The 24,451-nt window shown below is 43.8% G+C and overlaps 1 protein-coding gene and 1 pseudogene across 3 annotated transcripts in view; one reads left to right on the top strand and one right to left on the bottom strand.

Annotated features, from left to right (window-relative positions):
• The first annotated feature begins 1,195 nt into the window (after positions 1-1,195).
• Positions 1,196-7,758, top strand: LOC126925172 (adenylate cyclase type 10-like; annotated as a pseudogene).
• LOC126924956 (uncharacterized) overlaps positions 7,240-24,451 on the bottom strand; it is a 41,164-nt gene continuing 23,952 nt past the window's right edge. The window contains exons 1-16 of one of the 3 annotated variants that reach the window (XM_050740042.1): positions 20,579-22,329; positions 19,862-20,039; positions 18,358-18,453; positions 16,579-17,008; positions 16,033-16,088; positions 15,594-15,748; positions 15,266-15,438; positions 15,110-15,159; positions 14,290-14,421; positions 13,405-13,446; positions 12,661-12,854; positions 11,548-11,773; positions 9,377-9,506; positions 8,990-9,297; positions 8,714-8,912; positions 7,240-8,575 (exon numbers count right to left, since the gene is read on the bottom strand). In XM_050740042.1, coding sequence (XP_050595999.1) covers positions 8,411-8,575; positions 8,714-8,912; positions 8,990-9,297; positions 9,377-9,506; positions 11,548-11,773; positions 12,661-12,854; positions 13,405-13,446; positions 14,290-14,421; positions 15,110-15,159; positions 15,266-15,438; positions 15,594-15,748; positions 16,033-16,088; positions 16,579-17,008; positions 18,358-18,453; positions 19,862-20,039; positions 20,579-20,699 — 2,655 coding nt within the window. In that variant the 5' untranslated portion in view covers positions 20,700-22,329 and the 3' untranslated portion in view covers positions 7,240-8,410. Of the gene's footprint in view, positions 8,576-8,713; positions 8,913-8,989; positions 9,298-9,376; positions 9,507-10,225; positions 10,452-11,547; positions 11,774-12,660; positions 12,855-13,404; positions 13,447-14,289; positions 14,422-15,109; positions 15,160-15,265; positions 15,439-15,593; positions 15,749-16,032; positions 16,089-16,578; positions 17,009-18,357; positions 18,454-19,861; positions 20,040-20,578; positions 22,330-24,451 lie in introns of those variants that run through there. The other 2 variants (XM_050740035.1, XM_050740051.1) reach the window with 2 other exon arrangements.

The following is a 24,451-nucleotide window of genomic DNA, read 5'->3' as shown; positions in this document are numbered from 1 at the left end:
ATTAAAGAGTATAGTAATGTTGTATTCCGATTACGTGGAAACTGCGTGGACGCCAGACGTCATCGGACCGATATACAAAAAAGAGAGTACCAGTTTACGGGAGGTTAGTCTTTCTCTCTTTTTACATTTAATTTCGTATCCACGTATGACAATCGAACAAAATAATTAGGTATTAAACGCTCACCGAGACGACAATTGCACTCGAATAATGGCGACATTCGTTCCTGATGAGTTAATATACGAGAGCGATTTATCCAAGAAGAATTTCCGTAAATTTACCGCGGTCATGGCGATGATCAGCATGACGCAATTTGTCAGTCTCTATAGAAAATATATCAGTGGTGAAAATGGCGGTAGCTATGCTCTGTTCTCTCTTTTGAACCGTTACATAGAGATTATAATCGAAGAAGTGTACCTCACTCACGGAGACGTGTTGAAATTCTCTCGTACGTCTATCGATTTCCATTGGTATTAAGAAAACAAATCTTTTCAAAAATCGTCGTTGCACGTAGACGATGCTCTGCTAGTCATGTGGAAGGTAAACAGAGACGAGTTCGTTTCAAAAATGGTGCATCACGCGATTTTATCCGCGTTACGAATCCAGGATGCCGTTGCTCACACGAAGAATGAAGATTTTGTCTCGAAAGGTAAGATAATCCTGTTTAGGTGCACATAGTTAAGTAAGACGTGAGTGGTAGTAATGTATCGATCTCGACGTTGATAGTGAATATCGTAATCTCCACGGGAAGCTTGACGTTTTCGATAATCGGCGACGACAGAGCCAGACACTTTGTAATTGCTGGCAAGCCAGTCGAGGATCTGAAGCACGCGAAAAGAATCAGTTTACCAGGCGATCTTGTATTGTCCTCCAGTGCTTGGGAACATTGCTCACCCAGCCAGTATGAGTACGTTATCAAAGACGCCAGGAACATTAAGGTGCGGATAACTTAATTTCGAATAATTTCGAAGATCGGACACTATCTTTTTAAATATCGACATATCATCGATCGTCGGTATATGATAGATTATTAAAGTGATTGGACCACCGTCGGAACCATCGAGAAAAAGCAGCGCACCGGTGGATAACTTATCGTTGAATGGTCATCCCATTTTGTCTCAGACGTTATCAGAAATGTCACTCGTCTCCGAAGTATCAATCGATCCCGACATTAATGTTATACACTTTCAGAGTAAATCGTCCCGATTTAGTAACAAATTAATACAGGAATGAAAGAATTAACGATAATGATAACTTTTCACAGCGAGAGTTTCCGTAGTCGACGCGTTACGAAGACGTATCGGCATATACTTGAAAAGTTACATATTCAGAGAGGTCCTAGCGATCGTAAGTTTGGTAATTTCCCGTGAAAAACGGATTGCATAAAAAAATTCTGTTCTCAGATCAAAGACGAAGAATCGTTGAAATATTTAACGGAATTGAGACAAGTTACCGTGGTCTGTATCAATATGGTTCCCAGTGAGTGTACTGTGTACGAGTTGATTTCTCTGGCGGACCAACTGTTCGAAATTATTCAAAAGTATCTCCGTTGGAATAGATTCATTGGAATTGAAATTGTTCTGTGCAATTGCTAGAAGTGACGAATGTTTTGATCTTTTGTTGTAGTGTGATCGAAGGATATTTTGGATGCCCGTACATGGTGAATCTGTGCGAAAACGATATATCGTTTTATATCATATACGGAATGAAAGGGTATCATAATAGCGAGAAAGAGAAAGAAAGAGGAAGCGAGAAGAATAATGCAAAGAACGCGTTATTGACCTCGCTTCAAATAATAAAGGAAGTAAAACGCGTTTCTGGCGTCAAAGCGGTTCTAATTGGCATCTCGACTGGTAATCTTTTGAATTTTAAATATCGAATTTTTCAATTTCACATTTTACATTATTGTGTATTTAACAGGTATAGCATTCTGCGGAGTAATAGGTCATGCCGTTAGAAGACAGTACATGATTTTTGGTACGCCTGTCCAGAAAGCCATTTCTTTGGCCATTGTTTCATTCGATACAGTTTGTCTTCTATGTTTTTAACAATTCGTTCTAAAAATTCCTTTGTAAAATCTACAAGAATATTTATCGTAGATATGTTGCGACTACGACACCGTTCTAGACAGTGCTCTGCCTAGGGAAAAATTTCTTTCGCGAGGTATAAAGATATTGAGAAAGTTTGGAAAATGTCACGTTTACGAATTCTCGGCTAAAGATCCGTCGTAATTATGCCCTTGATCGTTAATTACACGTTCCATAACGTTGTTTTGGTGTCTATTTAAATCCATTCTAGTTCCAGGAAAACCGAATTACTGTCGAGCTTGGAGTATGTTTATCCCATTCTTGGCCGATATAATGAAATAGAATACTTCAAGGATATTCTAGATAACATCGGAGTGGCAGAACGTGTTTATTCCGGATTGCTTATCGAAGTTCTGTTCGAAACATACAAATTTCGGTATGTGCAATTAAAGTCGAAAATCTCATTTTGATTAATCGCACAGGGCTGTGAAAGATCTGGCAAATCGAGGATTCTCGACGCTTTTGTCACAATTGTTCGAAACAGGCAAATAAAGCTCATTCATCTCTCTTTGCATCCATCGTATTCGGAGAAAGCTTACGCTGTACTGTATCATGTGCTTCTCCAAGTAAATTTACGAATTTCAGAATTTACCTTCAACTGTGTTTGCCGAAAGTATGACAAGCTTTTTCTCGCGCATCTAGCTTTTCGAAGCTGAAGATTGCACGAACATCGAGGATCGTGAAAAAGTTCTATCGTATACGCTGTCCAAAGTACTGGACCCAGAGGATTTCTGTTACCTGAACCCCATCATGAGAGTACAGTTTCCTCTATCAAAGAAATATTGCGAGGATACCGATTGGCAGCGTCACAAAAAAGCCACCGAGATCTTTGATGATATATTAAACGAGGTTATAACGTTGCAAATGATTATTTTCATAAAACGGTCTATAAATATTATTATATGCAGTTAAATTTCAATTCAGGTCATTGGTTACTTGTGCATCCTCCTAGACGACGTGCAATACATGGATCTTCTTTCCTGGCAATTTTTATCCTCTACTTTGAATAATAACCGCGTGGTTGTAGGCATGACGATGATGGAACCTACTTCTTCGGATAATTTATCTCAAGTCGAATCTGGCATTTACCAAGATAAAAGGCTGATGAACAAAATGCTGGACGGATTAGAGCCGAAATATTTGACAGCGTTTGCTTGTCAATTTTTGAACGTTATTGCGATTCCTGGCGCTCTCGACAAGTAAATTCAGCCTAGTCTCTTTCTATCGAGACGTCGTACAGTGTATCAATCGCTTGATTCGTTTAGAATCCTTCAGCAACGTAGTAAAAATATGATCTGCTGGTGCGAAGCGTTCTTGATGTCAGCTATACAAGTTAACTCATTGGAAGTTGTCACGATATCGCCTATGGAAGCGGCTCGCTATGATCTCGTTTTCCCAGAGCAATCGCTATTGTCAAAGATCCCAGCATATTTGACACCTGAAGAGTTGGCACCACCGCTACACTGGACGCAGATGAGCGCGTTGAACGTATGCATATTGTCCAAACAGAAGAAAGGTTTCGTTGAATCCAACCGAGACGTTATAGGTGACTTGGGGTTTTATCTATTGCGTTTTCCTATGCTCCAACTTAACATAAGATATTTTAAACGAACATCGTAACGTCGTTAGGCTTGAGAATCGATATCTATAACAGAATGAACTTCTACGAGCAAAATTTCGTCAAGTGTGCGGCAACTTTGGGTGATATTTTTCTACGCAGTATGTTGGACCACGTGATGGTTGACGCTACACCGATATACGTACAAAAAGGAAGTATTAATTATTGAAAACAAATTTCGCAATTACCATATTCTTCCTGATTACTTTAGCCGTAGCAGAGATGTTCAAATTAAGGATTTTGGAGTGCGCTATGGTCCAGAGAAAGTTCTATCACTCGGAAGAGTCGATGTATTACATATTCAAAAAACAGAAAACGTTCAGCAACATGCATCATTTGGTGATTTGCGAATGTCAAGCGACCCGTTGGTTGATAGGACACATACCGTCGTCTTTGATCATTCCGGATCATTCTGGATAATTCTGGATCGTGATAATGGCGTTCTGTTTCAGCTATACTTGTCAAGAAAACGTTGCCTTCGTACGCTTACTGTAAGATGTTGAAGTTCACAATAGCCTCGTTTCGCAAATTTTTTTACGATGTGCTCGCGCCACACGAAAAGCAAGACTACCACTCGAAGGCTGTAGACGAGTTTGAAAAGGAAACTTCAAAGTGTAATACCTGTGGCGGAGGCAGATTTTTAATAACGACCTCGGAGGATGAGCTCGACGAAATCGTAAGCATCTAAAAGATAAAAGCCAATACTCGTAATTTAAAATCACTCTCGAATTCTTCGTTGATTGTTTCCAAGAATAAGGAAGTGTCACAGGAACTAAATCTAACGGCACAGAGAAGAAAAACGTTCCACACTCGATACGATAAATTAGATACTAGACGAAGTACAATTTTTGTTGTCGATACTAACAACGATAAGAAGCGTGAGAATGCGAGTATTCGCAAGATTTCCATTATGCCAACGTATACTGACGATACCGATGGTGAATACATGTATATACTGAAATCGTATCAAACTTTAAACACATGTATGTACTTGCATCCGACTCTATTTATTTTCGACAGATCATACAGAAACCCGAAACGCGAACAAGAACGGCGACGCATCTAATTTATTAAAAAGAAGGAGTCGATCTACTATTTTGGATACCGTATTAGAGGATTCATGGGACATCCGTTTGAACCAATTTAGCTACATTGATTATCGTAATTGCAGATGTATCGAAGTGATTGATTACGTCTTTTGGAAGTTGCATCATCACATTTTACGGTCTGGTAACGTTTCACATTTCCCCTAACGGTGTAGTTGTTATAACAGCGGATGGTATAATTATTACAGAGATATATTTTTCAGACGATCCTGAGAAATTTGTCACGTTTATGTTGAACTATAGCGCAGCTTTAATCCAAACCGGGCAGCCTCTCTCTGCAATCAAATTTCTCGCTGCCATGATCACTAATTTCGATATCTCAGAGATCAATGAAAAGTCGGAAGTTCAAGCTATAGATCAAGCTATTGACAAAAAAAAATACTTAATTTTAATGGGTAAAGTCTCCTACCTAGTTATTGTATGACATTACAAGATGATATTCGGTAGAAATCAAGTTCTTGGAACGCGGTTGTTGCTCAGGGGATGCTTACGTTGCCTGTGGAAATTATTCTCAAGCGAAGAAATTTTATACCGACGCTGTGATGCTGAATGGCGAACTACCGCAGAGCGCCAAAGCAATCTGTTACAATATTGCATTGGAAAAAGTGCGGTATAAGATGCTAGGTATTCCCAAGAGTACCGAAAATAAAAACTCCGAGAAGGAGGTTGCTGAGAAGATAGAGCACGCTATCGCTCTGCAACGGTTGTCCATGGCTTCGATGGTTCGAGACATCTGCGATCCACAAAATAATTTTAAATCTTTAACCGGAATATACGTATAACGTGATTGATGAAATTTCAGCTGCAGAACGATATGAAAATGGCGGAACTTACCATTTTGCAGAGTCTTCGATTCGCGTTCGGAAGCCCCGATGGCTTCTTGGAGAAGGGAGAGATTTATTTATCCGCTGTGCAAACTTTTCGACAGCTCCAAGAACCATGCATGGTAAAGTCCCTGGAGATACCGATATTATCAATGATTAAAGAGAAGCTTGTTTGGAAGATACCCGAAGAAATGATATTGGTGGCTCGGATCTATCAAGCGATATTCGAAACCAGGTAATTCAATAGGTTTACAATATTTTAACTCTTCGTAATAAAGAACAAATGTTAATAATTTATTTGTTGATGAAAGAATACTACAGGGCAAGCTGGTGGAAGGTATCGAGGTTGGAATAAATATCTGTAAAATATGTAATTGTTTGCACTTGAATAAGATGAAGCTCGCTATACTACCGTCGCTGATAGAAGCTATGGTAAAGCTTTTTTAACGTAGCATCATGAATCTTTTGTGCTTTAATCGCGGGAACATTATATCAGGTTTGGACGAAGAAGATATACGAAGCTGTCGATTTGCTGTACGAATTGTATTATCTCTCTAACAGGGACGTAGATTATTCTGCTATCATATGGTACTATGCTCTGTGCATGGAATTTTTGTTAGACGCTGCCATGATCTTGGAAACATACGAAACTTGTTATAATTTCTATAGAAACGTTGTAGGTAAGAATTTCTCGATAAGAATCTTCGCTGAGGTTTTCTTTGATCTTTCTCAGCTTTCAGATCGAACACTTGTGCCCTACGGGATCCAGAGAGCGTGTTGCGTCTGACAAATTGTCTAGCTATCTGGCAATTGAGAATGTGAGTACTCGTGAGACTCGATCACAACGTTTACCCTACCAAATAATGTTTTTTTTAGGAACGTAATAGTGACCTCTACGCTCGTGGAAGACGTCGTTGAGTTAAAAACTCAGGTCACGCGTAATAATTTTCAGAAAATATGCAACTGCTTCAAAGTTAGGACGAATTAATTAGAGAAATATACGATTGTATGTAAAATAATAACTTCTCGGCCATTCATCGCAGGCACTCGAGTATTATTTGTTAATGCTGAAGCGTCAAATTCACATCCGACGATCGAGCGATCTGTTTGATCGACTGGAGAACGCCAAAACGATTATCAAGTTTCTTCATAACCAGTCTCTATCCGCACCATTTGTCAAACCATTCTTGTACTTATTACAATCTTACATGGAACTGCTGTGTGCTCGAAAACTACGGTGTCAATCGATCCTGGTAAAGGCGCGCAAATTCGCTTCCTCTCAGGAGAACAAATTGGTTCAGGCTTGGATCGAACAGAACAAAAGGGTAATTAATAATTGTTGGATCATTTCCATGGTATCGTAAATCGAATGCATGTCGTAGACTTGGGAGGAGAGTAATTATAACAGTATGGCACAGTATTGGGTGGAACACGTAGGTGGCATGGACGGAATCCGATGGGAGGAGATTCACTCGTTCAGTGTGAGCGCTTGGTCGACCATATTGTACCCGTTTCCACCTCCATATTCTAGTTTTTAATAGTCAATTCCTAATGTATTCTGATACGCGCCTACGAAGACGATGCAGCAAGGAAATAGAGGTAGGAATTGTAGCGAAATGTTTATTGATTAAAGGCGTATTACAGTTTCAGGTTCTAAAAGGTATACACGACGATCCCCTCGTATACACGATACTTCGTTTAAGGTGAACACTCGGTTCTCTCGGTTCGTTTCTCTCGTCCGCAAGGCGATCTCCGCGCGTGCTGAACCTCCAGGTCGATTTTAGGAAACCTCTCGCGACCGACGACGATTCCAGTTTTTGCTTGCGTTTGCACATCCACGACAATATACTTTGTAATTAATTAATTCATCTATCGGATTTAGGCCGAGTACGCCAAGGATACAAGCTTCGAGCTAAACGAGAAAAAAGAATCAGCGAGCGGGAAGAGGACGAAGAGTGGAAGAGAGAAGATGATAAAGCAAGAAAATGGAAGGAACGACAACGCGGTAAGAAGATAACCGCGAATCGGTCGATGCCTCGATTTCAGCATAAAGTATCGACCGATTTTTCGATTTCCACGATTCCATTTTCTGGCACAACGCTATAAAGAAACTTTATTTGACTTACGATCACGGCTAATTAATCGAATGAATTACAAATGTTGACGCGATACGTTAGTTAATTACTTAATTAAAGAGCCTTGATTGCAATGACATGCAAGAAGACACTGTATCGATCTTACTATTCGCCAAACAAAACTAGGACCAATTAATACGGCCTAATCGAGATATCTCAAATCGCTTAAATACAACCGACGTACATTAATATAATATACGACAGGCACACGTTGTATGGCGTGGCTAGAATTTTTGTACGTTTGCCGATCGGAATATAGAGACTCGAAACGTTCGGCCATCGTGCGTTCGTTCGCCGCGTCGAACAGAATGACTCGTTTCTGAAACGAATGCCTCAATATGAGTCGAACGACACGTTTCCTCGTGTATGTTATCGAAGACCCACCGCGTGACGCTAGTTCCTTCGCGATTTGTCCATTTTCGATGAAAAGAGGGGAAGAAGGTGGTAGTGGCGTGATTTCGAGTCGATTTCGTTGGCGTACTCGACCTGGGATATGTTTCGTAGGACGTGGCTAGTGGAGAAACAAGGACGGGATATTAATCGAATCGGTGTAAAAACGTCTCATCTCCTCCGTTGGCGCTGCTACTCTTCTTCTTCGGCTGGGTGGGCCTCGATCGCACGGAACACCGATTCTCTTTTCGTTCATTCGTGCGCTTCGACGTCGTTGTCGATACGACTGCTTCGTATTCCGGTCTTGCCCGTCCATGGATAGATGTCCGGACACGTCTGGCAAGTCTTCATGTACCTCACTCCGCTCTTATGCCACAGATTGCAGACCTTTGGATTGTTGCACTTCTTCGGCCGGTCCTACGGTGTACATAAAATAAATTAAGCCGAAGATTTATGCGTGGAACGTTCTTTCAAAGCTTCTTCGAGTCATCTTCCAGAGTCGAGCGAACAAAGCAGCTTTCGCCTATTAAATAATGGAAGAAGATTTATGTATACCGGGTAGTTACATCCGAAGGGTTCGAAGGTGTGTAACAGCGGCAATGGTGTAGGATTTCTGACCCATTGAATTGCCTGCCAGTTCGTCACGATCCACACATCGTCCATAGCGACTATGGTATCCAGGAACGAAATGAAGCCCTCCTTGTGATGGGGCTGCGTGAACCAGGCGGCGTGATAGAATAGCCCAAATGGCGCTCTGAAAAGTAATTTCTTCTTACAATTAGGGTAACTGTATATTCGACCAATAACCGAATAGTAATTCGCGAGACCGACCTGTTGGTCGTGTAATGTCTCTCGAAGTTCTTGATGAGCATCTTGTAAACACCGTCGGCAGTCGGTGGGTTGCTGCACGCGTCTCCCATCGAGCATCTACCTCCGTTTAGATCCTGCCACATCACCATAGGAACTTCCCACAAGCCTGGATAAGACCTGGTGGGGCAAGGAGGAATCATGCAATCGTGGAACAGCTTGTAGTCCAAAGTGTACGGCCAACTTGGGGGTCGATTCTCGTATATCGGCATGGAGGAATCGTACGTGAAGTTGGTGTCCCACAACATTTTGAACATGTTGTTTCCGCCGACCTGTTTCGTTAGGATTAAAAACGTTGTTATCGACCACGTTATATTCTTCATTCTTATCTTTTTAAGAACGCAGGGTTACCGATAGGAACGGCGCCCTCATTCCCCTGACATCTTCCAGTTTGACGCCTCCATAGGCTGAGAGAATTTCTCGCTGTCCAGCAACTTCTCGCGCCCATTTTCGCTGAGAGAACTGCTCACCGAAACTGTGCCTATTTTTACAATTAATCAGCCTGTTGATCATCCGATGGTAAAGAAGGCATGCGTTCGCAGAGCCACGATCCAAGAAGATCGATCGACCGGTAATCGTTTGCTCGCTTCCAAGTTACGGACGCGATCATGCAAAAATGACTCGAGACACTTTTGCGAGTGTCGCTTTCCATCGATACTCGCGTAATGTTTTACGACGCGTTCGAAACCGGTTATTGATCCGTTCTTGCATCCTGACTCATAGCGAGGTGCGAAAGCGGCGTCTTCTATCCGAATAAGCGATTGTGTCTCGCTCGAACGGACTAATCAAGCTGGCATTGGTTACTAATTGATCGGCGGTACATACAGGCTGAGCGTGAACGACTGCGATGCCCGACAATTGCTAGAATCGCCAAAGCGCCCCGATTGCTCGATGGTAATGAACACGTGATTAATGATCAACAACAGACGACGATGTAACACACGGTATTTCGTTAACTCGATCGATCGAGCAGCGATTCGCGGTGTTATCTTATGAAATAGAGCCAATTACGTAGTTGCTTCAGATATTGTGTAACGTGTCGATCTTTTTGATATCGACAGACGAATACAACGATCAAAATCGTATGAAAGATTTCCAATTCGAAGGGAACTCTATCGATAAGAAAAAGGTAGAAAACGGCAAAACATTGCTTGGGACGTTTTTGTTCATTGATTTTTCTTCTCTATCGAGAATACTTACGAAACCGTGTGGGAGGCAATCTCATGACCACCGGCATAGAGATTTTGTACTTGGCTGTAGTCGGTCCACTCGTGGGAGACGTAGAACGTGGCCGAGATGGGACAGCCGTTTGGATTTTTTCGTCCTTTCTCGAACAGGTCGCTGTAGAGACCCTTATTCAAATCGTTCACAGAATCGTCGAACGTCAGCAGAACGATTTGCGGTATTTCCTCCGGAAGGTAGTCACCTATTTCGGGGATCGTTGTTCCGGATCGGAGGGGAAAGGGCAGGGTGAAGGGGAAGGACGATCGGAAACGTGGACATCGTGTGTTTTATCGTGTGGGAACGTGTACGCCGATTATTTGTATTTCCGTAATTTGTCGAAGACAATGTTGTGTGTGGATGTACGTCGACGAGTGTTGCGATCGGTTCGGGTGTCGTTGCGTGATGGGAATGCGAGGGATGATTGAGTGATGCGAATAGAAAGAGTGAGAAAGAAAGAAGAGAGCGAAGAGAGAAAAGAAAGAAAAGTTGCGGTTAGTGTGCGTCATTAGTACACGGCACAGGTGCGGTGCACAGCTGGTGAAACTGCTTCGCGACCCGTGTCACCGTTCATCTCCGATCACGCTCATTTCACCAGCCGTGCGTCGCAATTTACGTTTTATCGCGATCCCCGACAATCCTCTAATTGCCTGGCCCGAGCGTAACGCGGCATTCGCAATGGGAGCGGAGCAATTTGTTCCGGAAACACGGCATCGTATCTGTGCCTATGCACGGAGAGAAGCTATCGCTTCTTTTTACGAAACGCTCCGATGCGCGTCAATGAAATAAGTCGTCTACTTCTTTCCAAACAACGCGTTGGAGGACATCGCGCGACGATACCATCGACTCGACTTTCTTTCCTATCTATCCTATTCTCAGGCCTGAAATAACACGTCGGCCGAGAATACGAAATCTTACTTTCAGATTAGCTGGTTGTTTCTTCCGTGCAGTCAGGATGTTGCTTTTCTTTTCCGCGCATCGTCTGCTCCGATCAAAATTATCCCGGTTTCGTTTGCACGAAATTAGAGGATCGTCGAAGAAACGAAGCGTTCCAGAGTTTCTTTTTTTTTTTTTTGGAACCAGCGCAGATATATAGGCGACTAGTAGACTCTGAAGTCCGTAAAGTCTAGCGAGAGAACGTTAGTGGAAGAGTGACGCAGGCAATGACGTTCGATGAACCATTACGTATTACGCGAGCAACGAATTAGCGTTGAAGCGCGACATTCGTAACCTCGCCCGTCCCGTGTACGGAGTCAGAGCGTAAAAAAGCTGCGGCTACTCTTTCTTTCCGTTTAACTTACGAGATCGTGTGCGATGCCATTTCGTGGCCGTCCGCGTAAAGATTTTGCACCTGGCTATAATCGGTCCACTCGTGCGAAACATAGAAGGTGGCCGTGATCGGACAGCCGTTCGGATTCTTACGCTCATTTTCGAATAGATCGCTGTACAACGGTTTGTTCAGATCGTTCACGGCATCGTCGAACGTCAGCAGAACGATCTGCGGCGTCTGTTCGACTGGGATTCCACCTAAGTACACGACATTACACACATGTATCCTACGTTGCGCGATTTTCATTCGTCGTCCATTTCTAAGAGAGATCGCGAGATATCTTCGTGCATCGGTGGAATTTACGGCGACCGAATCCATGCGACAAGCGACGCTTATCAGAAAAACGAAATCTCGTTGGATAAAGAAGCGCGGTTGATCCATTGCTTAATTAGAAACGAAAGATAGGCAGAGACACCCGACTCTGGCAGATTCTTCCGGATGATTTATGCGAGGTATGCGGTTGCACAATCCGGCATGTACGCATGCTACTCTAGACGCATGTACAGCTAGCTAGGCTGTTTTAATCGCTTACGTATCGCTCGCCTGCGGCCAAATATTATTACTGCGACTCGACGCGTTTCGTTCATGCCACACGCTTTAATTTAATATATTACATGATGAATAGCTTTCTTTTGACATAACGCCTATAAGATGACACCTCGTCGCTTTGAGCGTCGATATAGATACTTTTGAAACGCGAATGTCTAATCCGGATTCAAATCACGCGGGAGCTTTCGATTTCGAATAGTCTTACGCGCACGTGCGAAATTGCAAGCGGCTAGGCGGATCTGTTTCACTTTCGAGCGGCCCATGGAACGGTTATGTGTAACGTTAGAACCGGAGAAAGTCACGGTGGCTGCTAAACCGATCGGCTAAACTTAACATTCATGGCGTACGGACGCTTGCGTCATTGGCTACTGGCTACCCACGTTGTATCGTTTCAACTTCGATGATATCGATTCGACTTTTCCGCGTGTTTAGCTGTGTATGCGAGTCTGCTCGACGCGAACCGCACCGATCGTTTTCCCCTGCTTCGTATCGAGCGTCCAACGGATCAGGAAATAATTTGCGTGTGCTCGCATACCTGGAATGTCCGCGCCGCCGCAGCTGCAATCAGGAAGCAAGCAGACGTCCTTGCGACACTTGGCCGCCGGTTTGTCGACCTGAGGAGTCGGATAAATCGGCGCTGGCCTCGTCGGTGGATACCTGTAAATGTCGATGAACTCCTGCGCTTTCGACACGATCTCGGTAGATGGTTTCAAGGTTGGTCGCGATCGCCTGAAACGCCGAATTATCGATTTCAGAGAATCAATCGCGAAAAAAAGGTCACGTTCCGCAGTTCGCTGAAACTAGCTATTGTTTCGTTCCGGGCAACGTGATTTCACCGTTCTGTCAACGACGGCGTTCGTGATCCATCGATCAAAAATTGATTTATCTCTCGTGCCGTTTCTATTCTTTCGTTTTTACTTTTCCCGGTGGCCGATGGTATCCGTTAGAGGCGGATAATCGTTTAGTAACTTTATTAGCGACAGCTGTGCAGCTTACACGCAATTAACTTTCTAACTGCATTAATTCGATGCAGTCACGTTCGTTCACCTCGTCGGGAACGAGAAAAGACACCGAGAGGCGACGCGACGCTAGTGGATCTCGTGATTTTCGACATCCCGGATCGGATGTTCGTTTTCGCTGCAACGATCATTCTCGTAATCAAACTTTACGATGTTAACGTTGCACGAAAGAACCTGATAATTTGTCGACCAATTGGAACTAGAGCTAGTTTCTCGAATACGCAGAAGAGCGAAATATCATGCGAAGAATCTCGACTTACGGTGGTGCCGTGCCACGGTGGACCTGCTGTGGGCGACCTCGGCTGGAAGAAAAACACAGAAAAAGATTGAAGAAAACGGAGGCGTGATAGAAATCGAGGTAAAACGCGAGGAGGAGTCGCACGCGAAAGGGGGAGAGAGAGAGAGAGAGAGGCAAAGGAAAAGAAAATGAAAAAATCGGTGATGTTTCCGGTGGTGCACAAAAGGAAAATGTTCTACTGCCGGGAGAGAAAGCGAATGCTTCGTTTAGCGGAATACAGAGACCGGCGAAATCGGGTCTTGGTCGATGGAGAAGCTGCAAGGCCGTTCTTTCGTTCGCCGTGCAGAAATCCAAAGAATCGGTTCGAGTAGAAACGGAACGAACATCGAAGATGCTGATCGAAACGCGTCGTGATTCGTTGTTACATTATCGAAAAATTTGGACGTTACTGAACGTGTTACTCTGAGGAGAAATAATTCCAAGTATATTACGGTATTCAACGTCTTCGATCTCGCTTACGATAGTTTTACCACCACTTTCACGAACTCTTTGGCGCGAGTATATAATGAAAGTGAACATGTACGAGCGTACTTACGCATTGCACTCAATCAGCGTTCACGTTTTATATTTTCGAGCTGAGTAATATCGCGTAATGATCTTCGATCATGGAACGAGTCCCCGCTGAATAAACACCGCTGGATTTTTATCTGTGCGAATACGAAAGGACTGGGGAATCCCGTATGCCTCTCGAAGAAAACGAGAAATAATGTCGCATTCGTCACTATCGATTTGTCGGAATATTATCAAGCTGTGCGCGGTGATCCTTGCGATCTCAGTCCTCTCTGGTTGCATAATTCGGGAAAAAACTAGTCGATGACGACCGATAATGAGTATGTGGATACTGTACCTGGGTGCATTGACTGTGTAAGGCCTGCTGGTGGTAGTCGGAGGCTGCGTGGTCGTTGTTAACGGGATAAACGTGTCTACGATGGCATTTGGAGTCGTCACGTGAACGACAGGGTGGCTGAGCACGTTCGGTCTGTGCACACGCGACGATTAATTAATAAATTGACGAGAAACCGAGCAACGATTCTTCTCGTGATCCCATCGACGCTTTCTGCGGTGAAGGACCGCAGACGGCACTCCTCAGACGGATCGTTTATCCAATTTTTCTATGTTATTAACCATAACCAATTGTGTAAAGTTTCTCTTTGTTCTTCTGCCTGTCGTTGACTTTACGTCGTTCGAATTAGAAGAGATTTATATAAATGAAATACAAAAATATAGCGATTAAAGCATCTGATAGGACAGGCAAGAAAAAGGAAATTTAGCTTGAAATGGACTTTTAGAAGCAGCAAGTCATCCAGACCAGCTGGACGGGTGTCTAGCAGGTTGCGCGCGTTTGTCTGCACCGACTACTATTTTTAACGCTCCTTAAACCGATAACTTGGCGCGTTTACGTAAGCACGATTTTCGCTTGATTTCACGGAATATCAATCAGCGGTAAGAGTCCGCGAGCGTTGCACGGATGTGCCGATATCATCTTCGATTCCTAAGAAACGTAATTTGAAAGAATAGCAAAGAGACATCGATGAAAACTCAAGGCGACCGGTAGTTTCTTTCTCGCTTCACGCTCAAGGAGAGAGTTCGAAGGTTTAGCAAACATCGATGAGTATTTTACATAAAACTATCAAAGGTTCCGAATTAATTAATAAAAGATTTCTCACCTGAACGACTGGTTTTCGGTAATGCGGAACTTGTTCTTGTTAAGCTGAGCCTGGACGTGCATCCGGCACATGGCAAACAGAAAAACGACACAATAATGATTCGCGATTTGCACCCAATTCCTTTCTAAACGCTCAATTAGACGCTTTCCATTCTACCTGATTCTCGTAGATATCGTAATCCTGCGCCGTAACGTCCTGGTTCAGGTTGTATTTGTCCGCTTCATTCACCGCGACCTTCTTTGGCTTTTGGTATTGTTTCGTGTTTACCTCGCTGATCTTGACACTCGGTTGAACGGGCACTGATTGATTCACGGTATATTGGTTGTAATCTAACCGGAAAATACCATCCATTACTTTTATAGTAAATTCTACTTTTATAGTTATCCGCGATGGCTTCATCGACGCGTTCGCGATTACGGACGACTCCTAGCATTTCGATTGGATAAACGAGTTACGAGTCGGTTTACGTAAACAATTATCTTACCGTCATCTTTGTAAATGGACACGTCGTCATCGTAAATGGTATAATAAGGATAACTCTGATCCGGATCGTTGTAGTACGATTTGGAGATGACCGGGGCAACGGTGGACGCCAATATCTTGGCGACTCTCGGCGACTCGGAGGATGGTACTTGCGTCCTGTGCCACGTTAAAAAGGATTAACATTCTGCAACGTTCTCTTTAGAGGGGTACTTATCAACGGAGAGAGTTATCTTAAACGATCACTGGCAGCTAGAGCTGTTTCGTGAGATAATCGGTGTTGGAAGTTGGAAAAAAGGAACGTCGAATCAACGTTACGTAAAGGCGAAGCAGCCACCGGTAGAATTAAAGGAGCCCACGGCGAAAGAGAAATCGAGTAAAAAGGTCGTAGCGCGCGCCACGGCAGGGCTGCTCGGTCCGATTTCAAAGCAGATTTTACGTACCTGTAATGGGCTTCCGTTTGGGCACGCGTGCTCACCAGACTCTCTTTTTCCCTTTCCTGCGGGACATTAATTGAGAAATTAATACCCGCCTCGCTTGTTTTTTATTTCTCGTCAAATTTATCTTGCTTTCAACCACGCTAATTGATTTGGCGCCCGTGTGGTAATGATTGCACGAAGAATTCATTTCTTACGAAAGTTATTTCCTACGCAACGCGTACGAATAGATTCAGAGCTTGAAAATAACAGAGAAATTTATATTGTACGAACACGAGTCTTCTGTGTCCCCGTTTTTACGCTATGTAGACTTTCTTGTTTGGCCGATCGAATCGGGCAGTTCCAATCGACCGACCTACGTTTATCTCTGATTGATTTACAGTTATCTTGTCAAACGTTCTAGACAAATGGCAAACCGGTACTTAATCATGCCATTTCTGAAGTAGAAGAAAGCAAGGGATTGCTGAATTTATTGTAGCTTCGTTGGAAAATTTAAAACAAACTAATATATATTAATTACATATATATACTATAGCGACTAAAAGAACTCACCGAAATCACGTTTCTTCGGAGACCATCTCTATCCCGTTGAACTTGGCCAATCGTCGAGGGTTGTCCTCTGTAGACTCGTTGCTGCCTATCGCTCTCTACTTCCGACGCTGGCTCGTACTCGTCCTCGTGATAGTTCCTGGCCTGTTGCCTCTGTCGAATCTGCTTTTCGGTGATTTGGGGTACAGGAGACGGCGTTGTCGTGATAGGAATCGGTTGTCTCTGAACGGGACGCTGTTGCTGTTCACGTCTGTGTTGTTGCTGCTGTTCTCGGATCTGTTGCTGTTCTCGGATCTGTTGCTGTTCTCGGATCTGCTGCTGTTCTCGGATCTGCTGCTGTTCTCGGATCTGTTGCTGTTCTCGGATTTGCTGTTGTTCTCGGATTTGCTGCTGCGGCCGTTGTTGCTCCTGAAGGGTCTCGATCTTTGCCGATCTGCGCGATTCAAGAGAAACGATTGCGTCACGGTTAATTGACGGCCTTTAACGATCATTGCGGCTGTTGGGTTGGGTGGGTTTTTCTCGACCTCTGAGATTTCGCAAAGTTCCGTGTCGAACACGGCGTGCCGGAGAAAATATAATCAAGTTGACCGTGTTAGCTTAAAAGAAAATTTATTGTGATAAAAGAACGGCGCGTTGCGCTCGTAACCGGACCAATCCGAGTGGATCGATTCGTCGATCGAAACGGATCGATTGTAGCGTCTCATCGGCCGGGCGTGCCGATCGAACCAGTTTCGATACCAAAACACGTTGCCAGGAATGGCAAGGACGTTGATCAGACACGGCGAGACGAAAAGAAGTAGGGCACAGGTTGGGAAATCGTTTCTTTCCCCGATTACTCGTGCACAATACGTTAATGAGCGACCGGCGACCGCTTGTTGCCTAACTTCTGCTCGCACAAGGGAAGTCGTACCCGGTTCCGAGGAGTAGTGCTCTCCGCGAGAAACAACCGGAGAGAGTGGGAGTTCATTGTAGGCTAGCGCTCGGTTATACAACAAATTCACTGGGTTTCCGCTTAATCCTTTCGGCAACGAGTTTCAATGGACGGGAGAATTAACGCGTAGCCGTTTTGACGGTTCTTTTGATCGAGATCCAAAGAATTCTAGAAGAATAAAGTAGCGTAGTATTGTAAAAGTGGAGGGAAAGCAGAGATAATAGGAAGTCTCATATGTGGCAACCGGTCTGACAAAGCATGGCAAACCTGAATTCTAATTTTAGCGGTAAATAAGCAGGCAGAGGAAATCGTAATCGGATTAATCGCGATCGATCGACGTTTATCGTTCGATTCTTGACGTCATTGCTTCTATTTTCTCAAGGTACTGTTTTCTCGCATGCAGTCAGATCGTTGATCAAATCGTAATTCCGCAACAGTTTCGACAACTGGAAAAATACGACCGGATCGTTCCGACGATACGTTTCTGTCTCGATCGCTACGCCCTTCCCATTTCGTTTCCTCGTCCTTCGAACTCTCACTGCGTGCGGCTTTTCCTCTTTCCACATCAACGGCGAACACGAGTGAAGTTCTTTGGCAATCGCCGTCAAAGCTGAATCGTTACGCAATCGACGGACATCCGGTATTATAGATTGATCGAGAGAGGATTTTGTTCTCCAAAGACCGTTCAAACAGATCGGCCTGGTCGCAGCTTGTTCTTGACTAATCGTTCGCATCGAGTAGCAAAGGGAATAGCAAAGACAACGAAACGGTCGAAAACTGATAAATAAATTGATATGGTGACCCACGTGTGTAATAGTTACAAGCGACACGTAATAGCGTTGAAAGCTCACCTTTCCAATAACGGATCTTCTTCGGCTTCCTTACTGGGAGATCCGCCTTCGGGGCAACCTACGTTACGTGGCCAATCGCATGTCTGCAACTCGTGACTGCAGAAAAGAAAGCAACACAAGTTTCTTCAATATCGATCGTTGCGGTTCGTTAACCGTTTGATGAACATCGTTTTGGCAAACAATAGCAGGGTTTTATTGCATGAAACCTTTTTCAAAAATTTTCTTTTTGTGGAAATATTCGAGGGTCGTTTTACCATTTAGGTTTCAGGTAAGTTAATCACTATTCCCACTGGGACGTGGCATTCGTATGGAGCTCGGCTTACTTTAACTTAAACAAGTGTTATGACGCAGGTTTACCTGACCATTTTAGGGTTCAAGCAGATTACTATTCTTAATTTTTAATCGCATACATTAGTATTATTCTTAATGGTACAAGTAGAAGTTCTAGTAATCCGTGTTTACATTATAATAAAATCTAAATGTGAAAATAACGGTTACTTGAAAGATCGTATAGCCGATTGAAGAGAGGTCGTTCATCCGATGATTCACACGCAATCCCTACGGTAATTTATCAACTTTTGTACTATTCGCCCACTATAAAGCAACATTTGACGTACGACGTGATTTTTTAGATCAAACATGATGATTCGACCGAGAAACAAGTTTCTTCGATTACCGACTCTATATCGCGCGAACCATCTCGCGTAAACGGAATTCTTTTATTCGATATCAAGATGTTTGTTGAAAGTATATGAAACGCAGCCGCCAACAGGCGATTTTAAATGATCGAAATCTTAGTTCGAACAACAGAGTATAGCGCATTTGGTGTTATCGAAAATATTTAATTCCACGAATAGTTCAGCTTGTCGGTGGACGTTCTGAGGCTTGAGAAGCATTCTGTTCAGGTCTGGAAACGGACAAGAAATAGAAATCTCCACGGAATCTCGTAATACACGAATCCTGGGAATACGGGAGAGTATATCCATTAGACTTGTCTATATCTGGACGACAATACCGCATTTCGCTTTTGATCCGACTCCTCGTATTATTCGCTCGAGTTTCAATTTGCCGCGCTACCAATTTCTACCCGTATTAGTTGATCGTGTACGAGAATCGTTTCCACGTTTTTGCTCGCAATCCGTTTGTTCACCCGTTTGCACGTGTCCTCTCGATCAATTATCAGCTGATTCGAAGAAACGTTCCGCGACTGTATTTTACGATGAGAAAAAATGTTGGCTCGACAGTAGGACAAAAATTATACATTATAACCCTTCTAATCATTTGAATTACAGTTAAGTTTACTTAATTAAGATAAAAACTGGGATTATATGTCCTATTGTAAAAACAATATAATTAATTTAACTAATAATAATAATTGAACGTAAAATCATTATAGTAGTAGCTCCTGCTAGAACAACTAAAGATAAAATTAATAAAATTGCTGTAATTAAGTAAGTTTTTTTTTTTTGTAAAGGATAGGATAACTTTCGAGGATTATACTTGCCTGTACATTAATCCTCCTGTGCAGGATTCGAGCAATGCACCGCCAAACACGCAAACATAGTATTGCGTACAGTCACGCGGATGAGGGTAATATCCAAATTCCTCGGGACACTCGAATTCCAATACCGCTTCGTTTCTACTCGCTCTGGCGCTTCTAGGAATGGGGTTTCGTTGACATTCTGAAAGCAGAATAGGATACGATTAAGTTGAAACACGTTCGATATCCGCCTCCGCAGCAGAAGTGGTTTAACGAAAAAATTCAGAACGATAAAAGATACTGTCCACGGGGATCCGATACAGTTTGAATTATAGTAGTGTATGTTCTCGTATCTCGATGTGGATCGGTTGAGGTATTGGAACGTGAGCGGTAGACGAGATGGTGGATTGCGTAACGCGGATTGTAAGTAACCGGATTTTTTGGTCGACCTTGCGCGTACGCACATTCGAGAAATTCGAGCAACCAATGTTTGCAGATTCGGATGCACCGCAACAACGACTCGGTAAGGGAAAGGGGCAACTGAAATCGAAGAGTCGGCGCCAAATTTTTCGTAATCGATACGATGTAGTCGCTATGGTGCGAATTTGCGAACGATATTTCATCAGAAGTACAAGGGAGACACGAAGCGAGCGAGATGCGTTGCGTTTGGCAGCGGTTGCGGTGCCACTTTGTTACCAGCTAAATAACATGCTATCGTTGAAAATAGTTTCTACGTTCTACCATTGTTTCGCCTGCTGGCGGATTCGATTATCCCACTAAAGCTTTCTGGCACAACTTCATCGTGAGACCGCGCCACCGCTGGAAAGACGAATTGATTTGTTAGAAACGTGACTTGCGCCATTCCTTGTTGTACTTTCGTCGTGAGAATACGTGCCTGTACAGTAACGCCTAGGCCGGCTGGTTGTATGTAAATCCTTTTTCACGTCGTTACCATTTCTATAACGGTGTTACCGGAGTTGCGACTAAACTGTCAAAATCTATGAGCCAATGCTTCCGTTGGAAGTCCTTGTTCACCACTTAAGACAGGGTAGCACGAGCGTGTCAAATTTGACAAAAGTTAGGAAAAACGAGAAAATGGTAAATACATAGGAACGAAGCGAACTATACGAGTCGAAAGTTGGCGTTCGCTCCTATTTTCCAACTTTTCCCCAATTGCCGATCGAAAGCGATAGCAACCACGTGCATCGAAAGCATTTCTGGGTCAACGTTTTTGCGCTCAGCGGAGCTACGAGGCGCGGTGAAACCGTGGAACGCCGAACTCCCGGTGTGTTTCTTTGCCTTCCCATGTGCGGCGAAGGAATAACAGAGCGATTACATAATTGTCATTAGGCTGCGCGCATCTGACGCGCGGGATACCGGTAATGAATTTTTGTTGATGCGAAGGACGAGAAGAGACAGCCGTTACCGGTAGAATTAAGCAACTGTAATTGGAGACGCGGGTTGTATCGGAGCCGCTGCGAAGGTAAGCCTCGCGTAATAACTCGTAGACGCGATCGATCACCGAGAACGCGTTTAATTAGATCAAGACCGGTTTATCGAGGCGGCGGTCGGAAATTCAATTCTTTCGCAAGTTTAACACGCCCTTATTGTTCAACGAGACGGAGAACATTTTTCTGTACGATAACACCGACGAACAAAAAGTATGAAAAACGAGAATCGTTTGGCCAACCTTCGCCTTCCAGTTTCGCGGCGTTCCATCCAAATGCTTTCAGTTTTGCAAGTAAAATATGAAGTCATGCGGCAAGGGTTCGACGTACGTTAGAAATTTTCTTCGTTCGACAGTGTAAAAACGAACGGCCTGGTTTGTAACCGCGAGGGTACTTTCTATTAGCGACCTAACGTGGTTCGTAACGGTCGCTGTTCGTAACACGCGTGGACACATCACGAACACCAGTCGTTAATTGAAATTACACGGAATTGTGGAAACTGGTGCGCCGCGAAGCGCGATTAACGTGGCAGCCCTTGGCAAACAAACAAGAAAATATGATTATAGATGCAATCGTCCCCACCCAAGCGACTTTTACTTTTATACCTTGTTAATAGACCGACCTCGCTAAATCGCGGCACACATGAATCACACTTTCGTTTCGTAATACGAAAAGCGTAAATCCTATTAAACCACTCTACCATCTATGATCATCGTGGTCAATTACCATCGCGTGGTCATCGCGAACAAATTATCTGCTGGAATTGTTTATCGAATGTGGCGACGATCATGTGGGCAACGTGCCTCCTAGTAGATGTACCTCGAGCAAGGAGACGCAGCTTGGCGCTCTTCCCGGTGTCATTGAAAGTATCGACTAGCCGCGACGAAGGTCACCAGGAAAAATCGAAATGGAGGAAAGTGAGCTCTGTGGACTGCGTGACGGGATCGACCTTGAAGAGAATATAGTTCAGAAGGTACAACAAAACGAGCATTCGAACGAATATCCTGGTACCGTTTTTTCGACCTTCCGGTAGGCCGACGTCGACCTTGACGCAATGGTAAGGCAGCTAATACTCAAATATTTGTCGATCCTTTCGATCACGAATTCTCCTTATGGAACACGATGGGTTTACGACTTTCCTTTTCGGAGGAATGATATACGATACCGATAACCCATTTCGTCGTTGTTGAAAGGAATGCGACGTTGCAGTATTTACTGCGGTACCACATCGAGTCGCAATTCAATTTCCTCCGCAGCGGCGCGATCTTTTCTCCTGGCGTGAAATCGATTTCGCGTGAGGAATCCTCTTTCCTTAAGAGGGATAATAAGATTTCTTACGGATCTCGTACGATTCTGACATTTGCCCGGCGTTCGTGTAAAATGTAATGCGATCGAGCGTCAGGGCCGATGACGAGAGGTGTTTCAGACGTTCTAGAAAGGCGAATAATATACTGATCCCGTGAATGTTCGCGCACTTTGGCCGCGATGGAGTAAATGTCAAATGAAACGCGGTCCCACCTTCGACGCGCGTTCCAATTTTTCGTCGCTCGTGTACGCGTACATTCTCTGACCGTGCTCCTTGGCATTCTTTTAGTCGTTTGACCTTCCTTGTTAATATGTCTCCGTGTATTTTATTTTTCCAATCAACGCGCGCTACTTGCAATCGTTCGATCGACGTGTTAAGGAGCCTTTGCGGATTCGTAGGAGGGCGCGTGCTCGGCCAGACATTCCTCTCGTTAAAATCTTGATAATGGAGAATAAACGGGGGAGTGGCGGTCGTGCGCGGCTCATTGTGACGGAAAAATTACAAAACTCGTTGAACGGCCGAGCCGGGTTTCGCAAGAGCTGCGGTTTTCGGCGGGTTCTTTTTGTGAGAGAGATACTCGCTGAATTTTCACATGACATCAACCGGGGGTGGGTGGCAAAGAGAGGCGGGAGATCGTGGATGTAAAGTTACACCATTCAGCCTTATTGAATGTTGCAGAAATGTGAGAACTGTATTACCAGACAGACAACGTGGTCTCATTATCGCTCACAATAAAGCCATCCTGCAGGAACGCCTTCTTCGATGTATAGCTGAGAAATGATTACGTTACGCTGATTATCGTAACGCGCGTTTTAACGAGCGCACTTTACACCGGGAGCTACCGGATTTTTGATTTTAAATCGTTAACGATTTCGGAGTAATTGGAAAAACCGTGAAGGTGTAATTTAACTACCTCGTGTTCGAGTTTGGAATTCTCATATTTCAAAGCGTACGAAGCAGGACCAATCGCATTGGAGACACCAATTTGTTCGACACGAATGTAAGTATGGGATAAGTCGATCGGCAAAGGTATCATCAATACCATGGAATCTCGAACATATAATTAACAAATTATCGTCGGCAACTTGGTACGCGTGGGTTTCCGTGCACTTAGTACCAGCGGTTAGTAATTTGTCTAATCACAGTCTTGTCGGTCGTTCAAACATAATTTGGAAACGATAAAATCATTGTCCGTGCAAAACCAATAGGAGCAGCGAGTTAAGTGACGCCTAAACATGTCGTAAAACTAGCAATTTCAGGGGTTTCGCGGAACGTATCTAGCCTTTGGCAGCAGAGGCGATAATAGTCGAAATTTAAGAAACATATTGCTTCTCGGTATCGATATTACCGTAAATTCGTCCCTCTAATGATCTACGGCCATGTAAGGTGCCTATTTACCACCTATAACGAACTCGTCAGTCCATAAATTACGTAATTACGACCTGTTAGAACGGCTAATTAGAATTTTTACACGCTGAGAATAAAGCTGGCTAAGTATGTAACGAAAACAGCGAGTTACAGACCTCTCTAATCGACTACGAGGTAAATATTGCAACGACAACCTAATAACATCTTCCACCTTGCAAAGAGCTCGGTACCTAAACACCGTACGTTCCTGGGATCGCAGGATCACGCAACAGTTGGTCCGTGCAAAACGAAACGAACAACTCCTTCGAAATATGAAAACCAAGAGGACGATTTTCATCGCCACAACGCCATCGTAAACTTCTGTTGCCTCGTAAATTACACGGTTTACGATTGTGTTTTTAACGAGATACGGATCTTTCGAGATAAACGTGCATGTAAAAAGGGCTTCGTTCGGAAAGGCTAACGTCGAAGTTTGCGATGGTCGAGAACCGC

This window comes from Bombus affinis, chromosome 2 (assembly GCF_024516045.1).
Source record: "Bombus affinis isolate iyBomAffi1 chromosome 2, iyBomAffi1.2, whole genome shotgun sequence".
NCBI lineage: Eukaryota > Metazoa > Arthropoda > Insecta > Hymenoptera > Apidae > Bombus > Bombus affinis.
This window is presented reverse-complemented; position numbering and strand designations above follow the sequence as displayed.